The sequence below is a fragment of the Cyprinus carpio genome, chromosome A1 (genome assembly GCF_018340385.1).
Source record: "Cyprinus carpio isolate SPL01 chromosome A1, ASM1834038v1, whole genome shotgun sequence".
In the NCBI taxonomy this organism is placed as follows: Eukaryota; Metazoa; Chordata; class Actinopteri; order Cypriniformes; family Cyprinidae; genus Cyprinus; species Cyprinus carpio.
In genome coordinates this window covers 27,607,972-27,623,696 of record NC_056572.1, presented here as the reverse complement: position 1 = coordinate 27,623,696, position 15,725 = coordinate 27,607,972, and the positions used below count along the sequence as shown (strand labels likewise).

The 15,725-nt window shown below is 35.3% G+C and overlaps 2 protein-coding genes and 1 long non-coding RNA gene across 5 annotated transcripts in view; all 3 read left to right on the top strand.

Moving 5' to 3' along the window:
- The first annotated feature begins 3,335 nt into the window (after window positions 1–3,335).
- LOC122145626 lies at window positions 3,336–6,688 on the top strand. 3 transcript variants are annotated; one of them, XM_042760165.1, is made up of 7 exons: window positions 3,336–3,461; window positions 3,556–3,618; window positions 5,706–5,806; window positions 5,883–5,925; window positions 6,020–6,198; window positions 6,382–6,503; window positions 6,636–6,688. In XM_042760165.1, the coding sequence occupies exons 2-7, from the start codon at window positions 3,572–3,574 to the stop codon at window positions 6,678–6,680; spliced, it is 537 nt and encodes a 178-aa protein (XP_042616099.1). In that variant the 5' UTR covers window positions 3,336–3,461; window positions 3,556–3,571; the 3' UTR covers window positions 6,681–6,688. The 3 variants fall into 3 exon arrangements, with proteins under 3 accessions (XP_042616099.1, XP_042616083.1, XP_042616091.1); XM_042760149.1 differs by lacking the exon at window positions 3,556–3,618 and adding an exon at window positions 5,474–5,535 and having other exon boundaries at window positions 3,342–3,461; XM_042760157.1 differs by lacking the exon at window positions 3,556–3,618 and adding an exon at window positions 4,529–4,590 and having other exon boundaries at window positions 3,342–3,461.
- The window catches only part of LOC109074317 (mucin-5AC-like), a 74,707-nt gene continuing 63,812 nt past the window's right edge, over window positions 4,831–15,725 (top strand). The window contains exons 1-2 of the mRNA XM_042758899.1: window positions 4,831–4,899; window positions 4,998–5,152. The gene's annotated coding sequence lies outside the window, so the exon portion shown is untranslated. The remainder of the gene's footprint in view (window positions 4,900–4,997; window positions 5,153–15,725) is intronic.
- On the top strand, window positions 12,564–13,071 carry LOC122145637. Its single transcript, XR_006160448.1, has 3 exons — window positions 12,564–12,614; window positions 12,874–12,971; window positions 13,057–13,071. It is a non-coding gene; the product is annotated as an uncharacterized LOC122145637 (long non-coding RNA).

Genomic DNA, 15,725 nt, shown 5'->3' with positions numbered 1-15,725 from the left:
TGGTCCTCCCAATTCAATCAAAAACTCTGAGCGTAAATTCCAGAGAGTCCACAGCTCAATGAATCGGTGAGAGGTGGGTGAATGTCACCTATGAGAGTTAAAGTGTCACTCCATTTTTTTCACTTGGAAAAGTTTTGAACACGAGATTGAGGTCCAACAATTTGATGTAAAAAAATTACCATTTCCCCATCCAAAAACAAGGAAATCTCAGAAACCTCCCTATGCTGTGGTCTTACATTTAACGTGATTAAAACAACAGCAGGGCATGCCAGAAGGACCCCTGTGTCTAGAGGCAACACCCAAACCAGAAAGTGCAAGGGGATACCATCAATAATGCGGTTATAAACTTCAAAAAATGACACCGGTTGTAATACATTTCTTAGGTCAATTTTTTTCCAGTCCTTTACGAGACACAAAACTGATGAAGGGGGTTTGATTTGTTTTCTCCTGCAGCTAAAAAAACCCCACTCTTCTGAAATTGTTTGAACCTGGAAGTCCACAACTTTACAACCAAAGTCCTTGCCTTCCAAACACTTTCATGTAAGATTGCGAACACTCGCTTCACGAGTCTGTACTTTCATGTGTCCCTATTATTTTAGCTCATTGAAGCTTACGTAAAAAGTTAAAAAAAAATTAGGATAGGATTTAGTAAATAAAAAAAAAAAAATAAAAGAAAAAAACTTTTTCAAGATGTGGATTAAAGTACCTAAAACACAAAAAATATCTATTGTTTGTCTTGTAGAAGCACTTCAAACCAGATTGATGGGGCAGGGATGTGAATACAAGCTTCCAGGATGGAGATGTCATACAACCAGTCAGCTTCCTCAATGAGCTACGTCTACCAACCCACTAAACAGTGTTTCCAGAAACAACAACCAGTGTTTCTGTTACTACTCCAAACCTCATGCTAAATTTTGGTTTTCTATTTTAAATAAAATTAAAAAATGCAGAAGTCATGATTTTATTGCAAGAAAATTAATATAAAATTAAACCCTCAAAAATGGTCATATATGCAGATCTGGTTCAGCAGTGGTCACAAGCAAGCTGGTGTTCAACTCCTCATCTCCAGTCCCCAGTGAATCCCCTCTAGTCCTCAATGCAATCAAAAAACTCTGCGTAATTCCAGAGAGTCACAGCTCCATTGAATTGGTGAAGGTGGTGAACTGTCACCCTATGAGAGTAAGTGTCATCATTTTCACTTGGAAAGTTCTGAAATGAGATTGAGTCAAACAACAGATGTCTATTAAACAGGCTTTGGAATTTCTTAAAAATTACCATTCCATCCAAACAGAGATCTCAGAAACCTCTATGCTGTGGTCTTTACATTTAACGTGATTACATCAGCATGCCACAGGACCCTGTGTCTAGAGGCAACACCAACCAGAAAGTGCAGGATACCATCAATAATGCCGGTAAATTTCAAAAAAAATGAACAGTGTAATACATTCTTAGGTTCAGTGGCAGTCTTCAGGAGAAAATGATGAATGGTTTGATTTTTCTCCTGCAGCTTTGAAACACTCTTCTGGAATGAAACCTGGAAGTCCAACTTTTACAAACCAAATTCCCTCCAAACTTCACGTAAGATGCAAAAAATAAACTCATGTCACCCAATCTTTATTTCATGTGTCCTCACATTTTAGCTTATTGAAGCTAAGTAAATAAATATATATATATATATAATATATATATATATATATATATATATATGTAGAATTAATAAATACAAATAAAAATAAACTTTTTCAAGATGTAGATAAAGTCCCTTCACAGATATCTCTTTGCTTGTCTTCTAGTAGCACTTCAAAAACCCCAGATTGATGGCAGGATGGATACACCTCCCAGGATGGAGATGTCATACAACCAGTCAGCTTCCCTCAATGAGCTACGTCTACCAACCACTTACAAAAACAGGTGTTTTCCCGAAACAAACATTTGGTTTCTCTGTGACTCCTTCAAACCCTCATGTAAAGTGTTGGTTTTCTATTTTTGACAACAATCAAAATTTAGAGAAGGGGAATTTATTGCAAAAATTGGATGTTCCATTAAACAAAGTTTTTATATTTAAGAGATCTGGTTCAGCCAGTGGTCACAAGCAAGCTGGGGTGTTCAACTCCCATCATCTCCAGTCCCCAGTGAAATCTCTGGTCCTCAATTCAATCAAAAACTCTGCGAGTAATTCCAGAGAGGTCACAGCTTCAATGAAATCGGTGAAGTGGTGAATGTCCCACACTATGAGAGTAAGGTGCTCATCATTTTTCACTTGGAAAGTTTTGAAACGAGAATTGAGTCCAACAATGATGTACACAATTACCATTTCCATCCAAACAGAAATCTCAGAAAAAACTCTCTATGCTGTGGTGTTCTTTACATTTAACGTGATTAACATCAGCATGCCAGAGGACCCTGTGTCTAGGAGGCAAAAAAACACCAAACAGAAAGGCAGGATACCATCAATAATGCGGTAAACTTCAAAAATGAACAGTGTAATACAATCTTAGGTTCAATTCCAGTCTTACGAGAAACTGATGATGGGAATGGTTTGATTTTTCTCCTGCAGCTAAAAACACTCTTCTGAATGAACCTGGAAGTCCAACTTTACAAACCAAAGTCCTCCAACTTCACGTAAGATGCGAACTCGCTTCACAGTCTTTACTTCATGTGTCCTCTTATTTTAGCTCCTTGAAGCTACGTAAAGTTAAAAAAAAAAAATTAGGATTAGTAGTAAAAAAAAAAAAAAAAAAAAAAAAACTTTTTCAAGATGTGGATTAAAGTACCTAACAAATATCTATTTTTTTGTCTTGTAGTAGCACTTCAAACCAGATTGATGGCAGGATGGAATACCCCCTTCCAGGACGGAGATGTCATACAACCAGTCAGCTTCCTCAATGAGCTACGTCTACCAACCACTACAACAGTGTTTCCAGAAACAACAACCAGTGTTTTCTGTTACTACTCCAAACCTCATGTAAATTTTGGTTTTCTATTTTAATAAAATTAAAAAATGCAGAAAGTCATGATTTTATTGCAAGAAAATTAATATAAAATTAAACAAAAATGGTTCATATATGCAGATCTGGTTCAGCAGTGGTCACAAGCACGCTGGTGTTCAACTCCTCATCTCCAGTCCCCAGTGAATCTCTAGTCCTCAAATGCAATCAAAACTCTGCGTAATTCCAGAGAGTCACAGCTCAATGAATTGGTGAAGGTGGTGAATGTCACCTATGAGAGTAAGTGTCATCATTTTCACTTGGGAAAGTTTTAAAATGAGAATTGAGTCAAACAATGATGGAGTACAGGTTTGGAAATTCTTTAAATTAACCATTTTCCATCCAAACAGAAAATCTCAGAAAACCTCCTATGCTGTGGTCTTTACATTTAACGTGATTAACATCAGCATGCCAGAAGACCCTGTGTCTAGAGGCAACACCAACCAGAAAGTGCAGGATACCATCAATAATGCGGTAAATTTAAAAAATGAACAGTGTAATACATCTTAGGGTCAACGCCAGTCTTCACGAGAAATTGATGAATGGTTTTTTTATTTTTCCCCTGCAGCTGAACACTCTTCTGAATGAACCCTGGAAGTCCAAATTTACAACCCAAGTCATCAAACTTCACGTAAGATGTGAACTCACATCACAATCTTTATTTCATGTGTCCTCACATTTTAGCTTATTTAAGCTAGATAATGTTAAAAAAAAAAGATAATAAAAAAAAAAAAAAAAGAAAACTTTCAAGATGTGGATTAAAGTCCCTAACAAATATCTATTGTTTGTCTTGTAGAAGCACTTCAAACCAGATTGATGGCAGGATGGAATACACCTTCCCAGGATGGGAGATGTTCATACAACCAGTCAGCTTCCTCAATGAGCTACGTCTACCAACACTACTACAACAGTGTTTCCAGAAAAACCCAACCAGTGTTTCTGTTACTACTCCAAACCTCATGTAAATTTTGTTTTTCTATTTTAAGTAAAATTCAAAAATGCAGAAGTCATGATTTTATTGCCAAAAAATGAATGTAAATTAAACAAAAGTGGTTATATTTACAGATCTGGTTCAGCAGTGGTCACAAGCAAGCTGGTGTTCAACTCCTCATCTCCAGTCCCCAGTGAATCTCTGGTCCTCAATGCAATCAAAACTCTGCGTAATTCCAGAGAGTCACAGCTCAATGAATCGGTGAAGGTGGTGAATGTCACCTATGAGAGTAAGTGTCATCATTTTCACTTGGAAAGTTCTGAAATGAGATTGAGGCTAACAATGATGTATTACAGGCTTTTGGAAATTCTTAAAATTACCATTTTCATCCAAACAGAAATCTCAGAAACCTCCTATGCTGTGGTCTTTACATTTAACGTGATTAACATCAGCATGCCAGAAGACCCTGTGTCTAGAGGCAACACCAACCAGAAAGTGCAGGATACCATCAATAATGCGGTAAACTTCAAAAATGAACAGTGTAATACATCTTAGGTTCAATGCCAGTCTTCACGAGAAATTGATGAATGGTTTTATTTTTCCCCTGCAGCTGAACACTCTTCTGAATGAACCTGGAAGTCCAAATTTACAACCCAAGTCATCAAACTTCACGTAAGATGTGAACTCACATCACAATCTTTATTTCATGTGTCCTCACATTTTAGCTTATTGAAGCTAGATAATGTTAAAAAAAAAAAAAAAACTTTTTCTATATGTGGATTAAAGTACCTAACAAATATCTATTGTTTGTCTTGTAGAAGCATTTCAAACCAGATTGATGGGCAGGATGGAATACAGCTTCCAGGATGCAGATGTCATACAACCAGTCAGCTTCCTCAATGAGCTACTACGTCTACCAACCACTACAACAGTGTTTCCAGAAACAACAACCAGTGTTTCTGTTACTACTTCAAACCTCATGTACATTTTGGTTTTCTATTTTGACAACAATCAAAATTAGAGAAGGAATTTTATTGCAAAAATTGGATGTTCATTAAACAAAGTTTCTATTTTTACAGATCTGGTTCAGCAGTGGTCACAAGCAAGCTGGTTTTCAACTCCTCATCTCCAGTCCCCAGTGAATCTCTGGTCCTCAATGCAATCAAAACTCTGCGTAATTCCAGAGAGTCACAGCTCAATGAATCGGTGAAGGTGGTGAATGTCACCTATGAGAGTAAGTGTCATCATTTTCACTTGGAAAGTTTTGAAATAAGATTGAGGCTAACAATGATGTATTACAGGCTTTTGGAAATTCTTAAAATTACCATTTTCATTCAAACAGAAATGTCAGAAACCTCCTATGCTGTGGTCTTTACATTTAACGTAATTAACATCAGCATGCCAAAGGAACCTGTGTCTAGAGGCAACACCAACCAGAAAGTGCAGGATACCATCAATAAAGCGGTAAACTTCAAAATTGAACGGTGTAATACATCTTAGGTTCAATGCCAGTCTTCAGGAGAAACTGATGAATGGTTTGATTTTTCCCCTGCAGCTGAACACTCTTCTTAATGAACCTGGAAGTCCAACTTTTCAACCAAAGTCATCAAACTTCACGTAAGATGCGAACTCACTTCACAGTGTTTATTTCATGTGTCCTAACATTTTAGCTTATTGAAGCTTTGTAAAGTAAAAAATAAATAAAAAAAATAAACAAATAAAAAGAAAAATACTTTTTCAAGATGTGGTTTAAAGTCCCTAACAAATATCTATTGTTTGTCTTGTAGAAGCACTTCAAACCAGATTGATGGCAGAATGGAATACACCTTCCAGGATAGAGATCTCATACAACCAGTCAGCTTCCTCAATGAGCTTCGTTCACAGACAGGTTTGTCAAAACTGTCAACTGATTGCAAATGTTGTAACTGCAAGCCTCTTCCATTAATCATTACTTCCTTTTACAGTCTTAACGACAGCCAGCACTCTGACAACTACTCCACTGATAGTGTAAGTTCAATGATTTCAGTCTGGTATTTACTTCTTTATTATTATTATTATTTTCTTTTCAAACCTTAATATATATTATTTATTGTCTTTGTAGGCGTGGCAAAGCGCTTATATTCATTCGCCTCGTGTTTGTCACACTGGGCCCCCTGCCAAATCCAGAGAAGGTTCTTGAGGTGGCCAACACTCTGCTTCAGACGCGTCTCAAAACTAAACAAGACACCAGTACTCAAGACCTGAGTGATCCTGTGAGCTTTGTCAATGTCACATATACAAGTGAGTTTTTCTCTCCTGGTTTGGCTTCTTTTTGTTCTGAATATGTTATTTAAATTCTAATGTTGTAGATCTGTAGCTTTTATAGCCTATTTTGAAGAAAAATAATATTAAGGAATGCATTAGTGAAATTACCCCACCCAAATATAAGCACACAACTAATCAATTGCTTTATGTATTTTTAAGAAATAAATGAGACGGCCTATGCTCTCAACTTTGGATTTGAAATCAGCAATATAACCATGACTGAGAAGCTTGAACTCAGGAATGGCACCCACCTGTTAATACAAGACTCTATAAACTCATTGGTAAGTTGGAAACATTTCAACTAGTGTAGTATTTTACAAACACTTTTTTTCTTTTCTTCTTTTGTCTCTCTTTTTCATTTGCCACATTAACCTCAACATATTTATAAACAAATTCATCTAATTTTTTTTCAGCTGGGCAAGATCCTTCTCAGTAACTCATCAGCGCCTATAATTTAGTTTCAACCAGCTGATTTTTTGTAGTTTGTTCTGCATCACTTTTTACTTTAATTTGAGCAAATATGTCCTAATGACTCTTCTTTGGTGTTAGCTGGGATGTTTTTGTATATGTGTTATTGTGGCTTGTGACTTATTGACTTTAGGTTCACATTGTACATTTTAATCTCCCCACAGGGGTAATTCCACAGTAATTAAGGCCAATGTAGAGTATGTTTTCTCACCAAGTGACATCACGCAACCCAGCATCTTTTTTCAGGAACTTCTCTCCAACTTAATGAAGGTAATTACCATATCCACCACACCTGCTGCACTGTCAACCATCTGTTACTGTACCTCAAAGATTATATGGAAATGATGATAATATGTTGTTAAAAATTTTATTTTTTTTCATGTTTTATATGTCTTGCTTCAAAAACAACAAAAGCTGTAACTGAAAGTCTGATTCTCCTCCATTAATTATTACTTTCTTTTACAGCGAGCAACTCTGACAAGCACAACTTCACCCCCCCCCACCGATCTTGTTAAGATCAATGAGTGATTTAAAAAAATAAATAAAATAGTTGTTTTCATTTTCTGTTTTTATATACCAGTTATTTATCATTTTTTATTTATGCAGGACTAGGAGGGCAATGTTATTTAAGATTGTTTTTTTTTTTCGTCTGGAGTTTATCACACTGGGCCCAAGACCAAGTGAGAGTAATGTTCTACAGGTGGTTAAATCTATGCTGGCCACAAATCTCACAACTAAACTAACCACGAGAGTAACAAGCGTGAGCGAACCTGTGACCTTGAATAATGTTGTGTATATCGGTGAGTTTTTCTCTTTTTATGCTCCATTTTTGTTGTGAATATAACATAATTATAACACAATAATATAATTCATGGCTTCCTTTGAAGGAAAATAATAATAAAAAAAAAACAGTCAGTAATTATGCATAATGAAAAATGAAAATGGATAATGAAATATCATGCCCGATATATAGTCACACAACTAATTATTTTTGTTATATATATTTTTAAGGAATTAATGAACACCGCCTACGCACTGATTTTTGCATTCGAAATGAACAAAGTATTACTGACAGAGATACAAAGGCAAGAAGCCTACAAAGAGATAATAAAAAAGATGATTGATTTTTTGGTTTTTTTGGGATTGTTTGTTGTTTTTGTCTTTATTTGTTGTTGTTGTATTTTAATCAGTTACTTATTGTAATTTATTGCTGCACTCTACAGGTGAAGCAGATACTAAAGGACCCCTCGGTTAATCTGCTCCTTCCAGCCGATTTCAAGTGGAGGTTCTGATCCACTGCTTTTTACTTTATCGTGAGAAGAAATATCTAAATGAATTTAAGAAAACTGCTTTTATTAATGTGATGTTTTTTGATAAATGGGTGAATGATTGGCAGGATAATTTTTAGTTATGTTCCTTTTGTTTTCTTTCATCGTAGGCCATGTTTTAATCTCTCCACGTAACCGTAGCACTGGGGATGATCTCCCTTGTTGTGATCGAGGCCACTGATTTACGCCCTTATGTTTTCCGTTTCAGAACGCTTTTACAAACAGTAAACCCCCCAACGGGCTCCGGCTATAATTCTTGGGTCAGTGCCCTTTTCAAGGCTTTTTTTTACCCCAACAAACCACACCAAGCAACCAGGCTCCAACCACCATGAAAACACTCTACAATCTTCAAACAAACAGTACTAATGCAGCCATGGCTCTGCGGATCATTGTGGCTATCCCTGTGCATTGTCCACCACCATATCATAAATTGCTATTGTCATCGGGCTCGTACCTTGCTGGGGATTCTCCTTTGCGTAAGTATTATGTTGGAAACATGAATGTCAAAAATATGTGCATTTGTATTGAAGTGATTTACCAACAAACAACAGGCATGGTTTCTTATTCTTACAGTAAAATAGACATAGATATTCCCTTTTTAAGTGTGGTATATAATTGTGTATCTAAAGCTGATTAAAAGTGTTTTTAAACGGTGTATAAAATTTCCACTCATCCTTGATGCTTTCTAACTCTCACCACTTTGTCTGTTTATGTGGTTTAGTGTTTGCTGTGTGGTTTGATGTGCAGCAATCAGAAGACGGGATGGCAGCACAGGAAGGACAGAAGACAGTCGTACACTGTGTGCAGTACAACCCCCACTCGGAAAACAGTCTTCTTCTAAAGAGTTCTGAGATATTTGACAAAAAAAGCAGGACTGGAAAAACCAATGAGAACATAAAAAAATCATGGATTTTGGATATTCAATATGCTATCAATACTGCTTCTTTTGTAGTATTGAAAAGGTTTTTTTTTACTACATGTTAATGGGCTTCTTTATAAACTATTTATATTTTATTATCCTATGGAAACAAACAAGGTCCTCCCATAAAATATTCCTTAAATGTGACATTTTATTTGTATACCGTCCTTAGTCTATAATGAAAATTGTATATATTGTTATTTATTTTTGTTATTTATTTGTAATATTTCTGTTTATGTTTACAGTTACTCTTTTGCGCGGCAATCATTAATCTGCTTGAACACCATTACACATTTTAATTACTTAAACGGGGGACAAAAGGTAGAAACATTAGCTATTATTTATTCATACTCACCCATGCACTTTAACTTTAGGAATGTAAAAGGAAGCTTGTGATGAACTGTAAAGGGAAATGCAAACAAAAGGGTAAAGCAGTGTTTGGGTTTTAAGCCTCATTTTACGTAAAGGTCATGGCATGAACATGAATTAACCGTTAAACTGAAAAATAAATAAGAATAAAAACTGTAATTAGACAATACTAGATCAATAAAGAATACTGAAAAATACAGATGTTTGTGTGTTCTTGTTGTGATTGGTACTGTAAATATATAAGGTCACTTTATTTTTTAAAAGTTCCTTTATTGGCGTTTGTCTTGTACATCAAAGCTGCAAGCTGTTTTTATCGGTAAACAAATGTTACCCCCCAGAATTCAGTGTTTCTCAGTTTTTTCAAATTAGGTAGGGAAATAAAACGTATCTTTTACATTCACTTCTTTTTCAAGATGTATGTAAGGTAAGTAAAGTTCCACAACTTTGCTTAAGTGTATTAATGAATATCTACTGAGGGCCCCACTGTTGATTTGAGTTTTTTTGCTTAACCTTATTGCTCAGGTCAAGTCAAGGTTTTAAAGATGACACACAACACTTGCAGTCAGTAGGCTTTGCTGTAGCTTAGAGTAAAAAATAAAAATTGAAGTAAAATAAAATAATAAAACAAAATTGGTTGTTTTTGCAATAATACATAGTGGTAATCATTCAGGATTAATGATGTTTATAATAAAAACTGAAAATAAAAATGGTGCCCAGCAATCATAAAATGCAATGAATTTGAAATCTATGCTATTTTATGATTTATTTCTGTAAAGGCAAATCAATTACTAAACAGATTTTGCCACACTCCCCCATTGATTGATTGCATTGGGAAACAGCACATTTTTATTTTGGTATTAGAAGCTGCGCTTAAATTTCTTAAATTATCACGGTTCGCTGTGGCAAGGGGAGAGAACGCAGGGGTCGTCAAAACTTCAACTTGCAATAGAGTTTTAATCATACTGAAAACCGCAGGGTATACAAATACAACTCAGGGATCAAAAACATCAAAAAAACACAACTAGTAACAAAGCTGGACCGGAATGAAGAAACAAAACAGGAACTAATATACATTAGGATAATTAACAAACAAAACAGTTGCATAAGGGAGAATAATCAAACAACTCACCCCAAGAACAGGGGGGAAAATGAAACTTATTAAAGGAAACTCAAGAAAAGAAAACAGGACAAGGGTACAACGGGCGTTATAAAAAACACGGAAAAACAACAACGTCCACACAAATTTTGTAAACGAAATTATATATATTAGGGCCCATACATTTTGTGTTTACATTACTAGAAGGTTTTAAATCATAAATTCAAGGGAAAAAATACAGTCAACAGCCGAATACAAACAAAAAGAAAAAAAAAATAACTATTTTTTTTGACGTTTTAGAAAAATAAAAATGTTGTATTAACAAAAATAATTTAGAAAAAAAAAAAAAAAACTTTAAAATATGTATTTGTACTTAAACATAAAATCAAGGCTCACCAATGATAAACAAATACATTTGCAATTTGAAAAATAAAGGGGGACTTCCATCTCAAAAATTGGGCCAGGTTTCATAACAAAAAATGTTTAGCACTTATGTTTAGTGTCTGGCATTTTTTTTTAATTTATTTATTTATTTTTGGTTAACTGTTGTTTTTAGGATCCAATTTTCTTATTAACTTCTTTCAGTCAGTGCCAGTTTTTAAACATCCGAAAATATTCCAAATAGGACAGTTATGTCCACTCATTGTGATGATGTACTAAGCATATTTAGGGGCACTTGAAAAAATTGTTTCGGTAAGCACGAGAGGGCTTTTATTTTAAAAAGCGCAAGCGGTGGTGTCGACACAATGGCCATTCTCACTTTTCGGCTGTATAAATCGGTTTCGAGAGAGCTCCAGACCCCGAGACATACTCATTTGAAAGGATTTATTAAGGACCGCCCTCGCTATTATTAAAGGAGCTTAATCTTACATAGATTCAACACAATGGCTTAAAATATTGTAACGTTTCAGACGCAAATCGCTTCAGTTATGGAAGTACTCGCAAACGCCGCTGTGGCAGAAATATACAAACTTGTCGAGGGACAGCTATACCGAATTACAGCTTGAAATATATCTCAAACACAAAAGGAGAATAACCACCTTAAAAAGAAATTAAAGAAGCTGATAGAAATCCGGGATTCGTTTTATCGAAAGAGCGCACAAACTAAGAAACGAATCAACTGCCTTGACAAAAACAGGAGGTCACGCTGAAAAGCATCCAGGTTAAAGGATGATCATGGTCTTTCCAGTAGACAAACAGTGATGTCCGGACTATTCATTATATTAAAGTCACTATTAATAACTCATTACCCCAGTGCTAATGGAGTGAACGTTTGTTCTGTTTCCAGGTCCGAATTAGTGTGAAAAATCGCTTCGCTGTCTAATGAGGATAGGGATGAAGATGAAACAATACTCGCTCACGTAAAGTATCGCATCTTCAACCAGAAAGAAATAGACGAGGGTTGCATGAAACATTAGATGTCTCGTTTTTTTTGTTTTTTTTACACTGCAAAAATTCTTGTTACCTGCTAATTTAATCAGACAGTTCACTGAACCTTTCTCAACTGTCTTCCTACAGTGCTTATAATTCCCCATTTATCACAGAGTTTAACTTTTGTTGGTATTAGCATTTCAGTGATACTCATTAGAAAATCTAAAAACCTCAAATATGGTATACCACTTGCTTTTTTATTGAGATGTTTGTTGTATAGCTAGAGACAGTATAAAGCAAAGATTGATTTTCAGCATGATCCTTCAGAAATCATAATATGCAGATTCTTTTAGCTAATACGCTGCTTTGGTCCATAATTAGGGTTGAAAACAGTTGTACTGAGTACTACTGTTTTGTGGGAAACAATGCGTTCTTTTCAGAAGCCTTTGAAAGAAAAATAACGTTCAAAAGAACACAGCATTTATTTGAAATAGCAATATTTTGTAAAACTGTACATCGATATTAATAATTTTGCCCATCAATATAATGGCATGCTTTCGCTCCAGTGCAAAGTATTAATTTATTTAAAAATAAAAATCTTACTGACCCAGAATTTGGAAGGGTTGTGTATATGCAATCTGTACAGATCTGGATATGCTGTCATAGGTCATTGAACAACCATGTCAGTTGACCCCCTAAACATTTACTCTCATGACAACATTGTATTTTTGATCAGTCTGTAGAGAATGACCGAGCCGGACATTGTCCTTAAAGAGGAGGAGAGAGACCTGCAGCGAGAGGTGTGAGCAGTCAGAAAGAGAAACAGAGACTACTGAAAAGCGTGAGGTATGATGTATTGTTTTATTTTCGTTGTAAGTTATTTTTGGGAATAAGTGCATATAGTGGTCAGATCTGTGATTAGCTGATACCAACAGAATGACAAAATATAGCTTTTAAGGAGATTTTATCCAACCAACTAATGTGAAGTTCACAGATATATATGAATTATTCAACGAAAACTGTATTTTAGTATTTTATTTCATATGGATATTGCATGGTATTTTCTTTTTGCTTTATATACTGTTATTTGCATGTTGTAGCTAAAGATGACAGCCTGTACAGGAGTGCAGGAGTCTTTTTAACAGTCCGCAGAGATAACTTCATAGACCAGAACACAGTCCAGCGCTGCCATCAAGAGGTAAGAAACTGTATTTCACAATCAGAGAGCTCATCTGGCCACTAATAATGTATCAGGAATCATGACAGCGTTTCGCTTTTGTCAGTCTGTAGAGGATGACCCGAGCCAGATGTTCTCATTATTAAAGAGGAGAGACCTGACAACATGAGGTGTGAACAGTCAGAAAGAGAAACAGAGACTACTGAAAACCGTGAGTATATTGTACTGTATGTATTGTGTTGTGTTGCACTTTATTTTTCACTTATTTAGTTGTCCCAACATGGATGATAAAATTTGTGTAAGGTTTTACAAAATTAATACAGATAAGTAATTAGTAGTGATATTAAATGATATTACTATTAATATGCTAATTATTTATCTGGTATATACATGCAGGAATATGTATATATAATTGCATGTAAATACTAAGACAACATAAATTATATGCATTAATAATAGTGCTATGTAAAATAATTTAAATATTGATCTATATTATTGATTTTTTATTTTAGGTATTTATATATACATTTTCCTAAAAAAACTTTATTGAAACATGATTAACAAGCTTAACACTAAAATGGATCTTGATATTACTAAAATGAAAATCTGGTATCTTTGCATAAATTACCCTGTGTTATAGCATTCTATGGTCTTTGTTTGCTTCTTGTTAGCCGACACACAGTATATTTATATTCCTGCACGAGTTTTGTAACAGTGGATCTTGAGATTAAAACTGAAAATGTAGACCAGGACACGGTAAGAAGCACTGCCATCAAGAGTTTTTGTAGTGTAAGAGATGCAATAGTTTACGCGGTCCAGCACTGCCATCAAAGAGGTTAGTATGAGAGATGCAATAGTTTCCTTTTTCAGTGTATACTGTACCAAAAATTATTTAATGAACAGCTAACATGAACAGTATTTTTATTAACTTATATACTCATTGTTATTTTAATTTTTACTTCATGCATTAACTAATGTTAACTAATGAGACCTTATTGTAAAAGTTACCAACATATCAAATTCAAATATTCATATTTCATGGTACATAGCATGAGTGTTATAGCTTGAATATAGACAACAATTTTTTTTTTCCTGATAAAATTGCTCTTAACATTCAAACTCACAAAATTCTCCATCAATGATTTGTTCCTCTGGCAGTCCAATGGTATGCACCTGATCGCCTTGAGGACGAAACCCCAGAAATGATTGATCATAGGTGAAGATGCACATTTACTATTAGTAAAAAAAATAATAACTATGCTTGTTGTGAGTGAAATAAGTACTAAATACAGTATTTGCTCTTTTTTTTCTTGTGTACTAGTTTTCCTTTAAGCATGTTGTATTTCAAAATAGGTGGAAAGCGACTCTGGAGGAGACGTTGTGATGGAGACGCAGAGACTAACCTGCAGCCTGTCCATCCTTTCCCTCATGGGTGTCCAGGAGATTTGACGCAACCACAAATCATCCCTCCTATGCTGAATCTGAATGCAAACGAGGGACCTTCTGTGAATCAGTACTTGATGTACAGAGGGGCGCAGATCCTATGTGTTCTTATGCAGCTCCAGTGGACTCTAATGGCTTGTCTATGCCTGATGTGGAAGGTCATTTAACACACAGCGGTTGAAGGTAACAACATTTTCTCATCCAAACATTCCCGTTTCAACACCGAGCTTTTCTGTCAACAACAGTCGGGACTCTTCTCAGATGCAAAGGAAAGACAATTTTATATGTAAACATTGTGGAAAGCGTTCTCTCAACCCCGCACTCTCCTCTTGCATCAAAAACTTCACTTAACAGGGGAGATGGCTTCACCACTGTACACTTCTGCTGTAAGGCGATTTAGTCAGGTGTCTATAGTCTCAAAAGACACCATAGCATCCACAGAGAGAAAGAAAAACCGTTCAGATGCCGTGCATTGTGGCAGAAGCAGTTCGCAGATCAAAGTAACCTCAGAAAACATGTGACTGTTCACACAGGTGAAAAGCCTTATGGTTGTAGCCTTTGTGGGAAAATGTTCAACCAGTCTTCAAACCTCAAAACACATATGAGGATCCACACACGTGAGAAGCCTTTTGGTTGTGATCGATGTGGGCGGATGTTTGGCACACAAGTATATTTTGGTGAAAACACCAACAGAGATCTGATGTGTCTACTGGACAATTCTTAGACTTCACAAGGTAGAGAATACTCCCATTGGTAGTACTATCATTAATGTAATTAGCTTAACTTACATTGGAATGGAGAAATGCACTGGTGCACATTATTCCAAATAATAAATAGGAATCTTTTTATCAAGTGTAATAATCTTTCAAATGCGTCCTACAAACTAACTCATTCCAATCTGAAATGGACACTTTTACATGGATCCAGCAATTCTCTATGGATCAAATCAAGTCCCTACATTGAATATCCTTTTTCACTGAGAAATGCATCAGATTTTCTGATAATAGCTGAGTTGCAGTGCTAAGCATTTCACAGGTTGACTAACCTTTTCTTAGCTATGTTACAATGTACAGTACAGAACATTAGCCTTTAACGAATGATTTTGATTATCTCAAAAGTTCTCTTACGTTAATTTGGAATAGAAATGTGAAAGTTTATTGGTATACATTTTAACTTAAAAAAAGACTACTAAATGTTGTTATGTAACATCAGTGAATTTAATGTTAATAAATTCATGCACCTTCAAGCAAAGGATCTCTGATAACTGCATAGAAAATTCAATTCAATTCAAGTTTATTTGTATAGCGCTTTTTACGATACAAATCATTACAA

What these genes read in the sequence shown, in the direction of transcription:
- LOC122145626 (XM_042760149.1), top strand. Translation starts at nt 3,396, where the DNA reads ATGCCAGAAGACCCTGTGTCTAGAGGCAACACCAACCAGAAAGTGCAG. An exon ending in CCAAAGTCATCAAACTTCAC is followed by an intron (nt 5,536 to 5,705) that starts GTAAGATGCGAA and finishes TTTGTCTTGTAG; the next exon opens with AAGCACTTCAAACCAGATTG. An exon ending in AAGACTCTATAAACTCATTG is followed by an intron (nt 6,504 to 6,635) that starts GTAAGTTGGAAA and finishes ATTTTTTTTCAG; the next exon opens with CTGGGCAAGATCCTTCTCAG.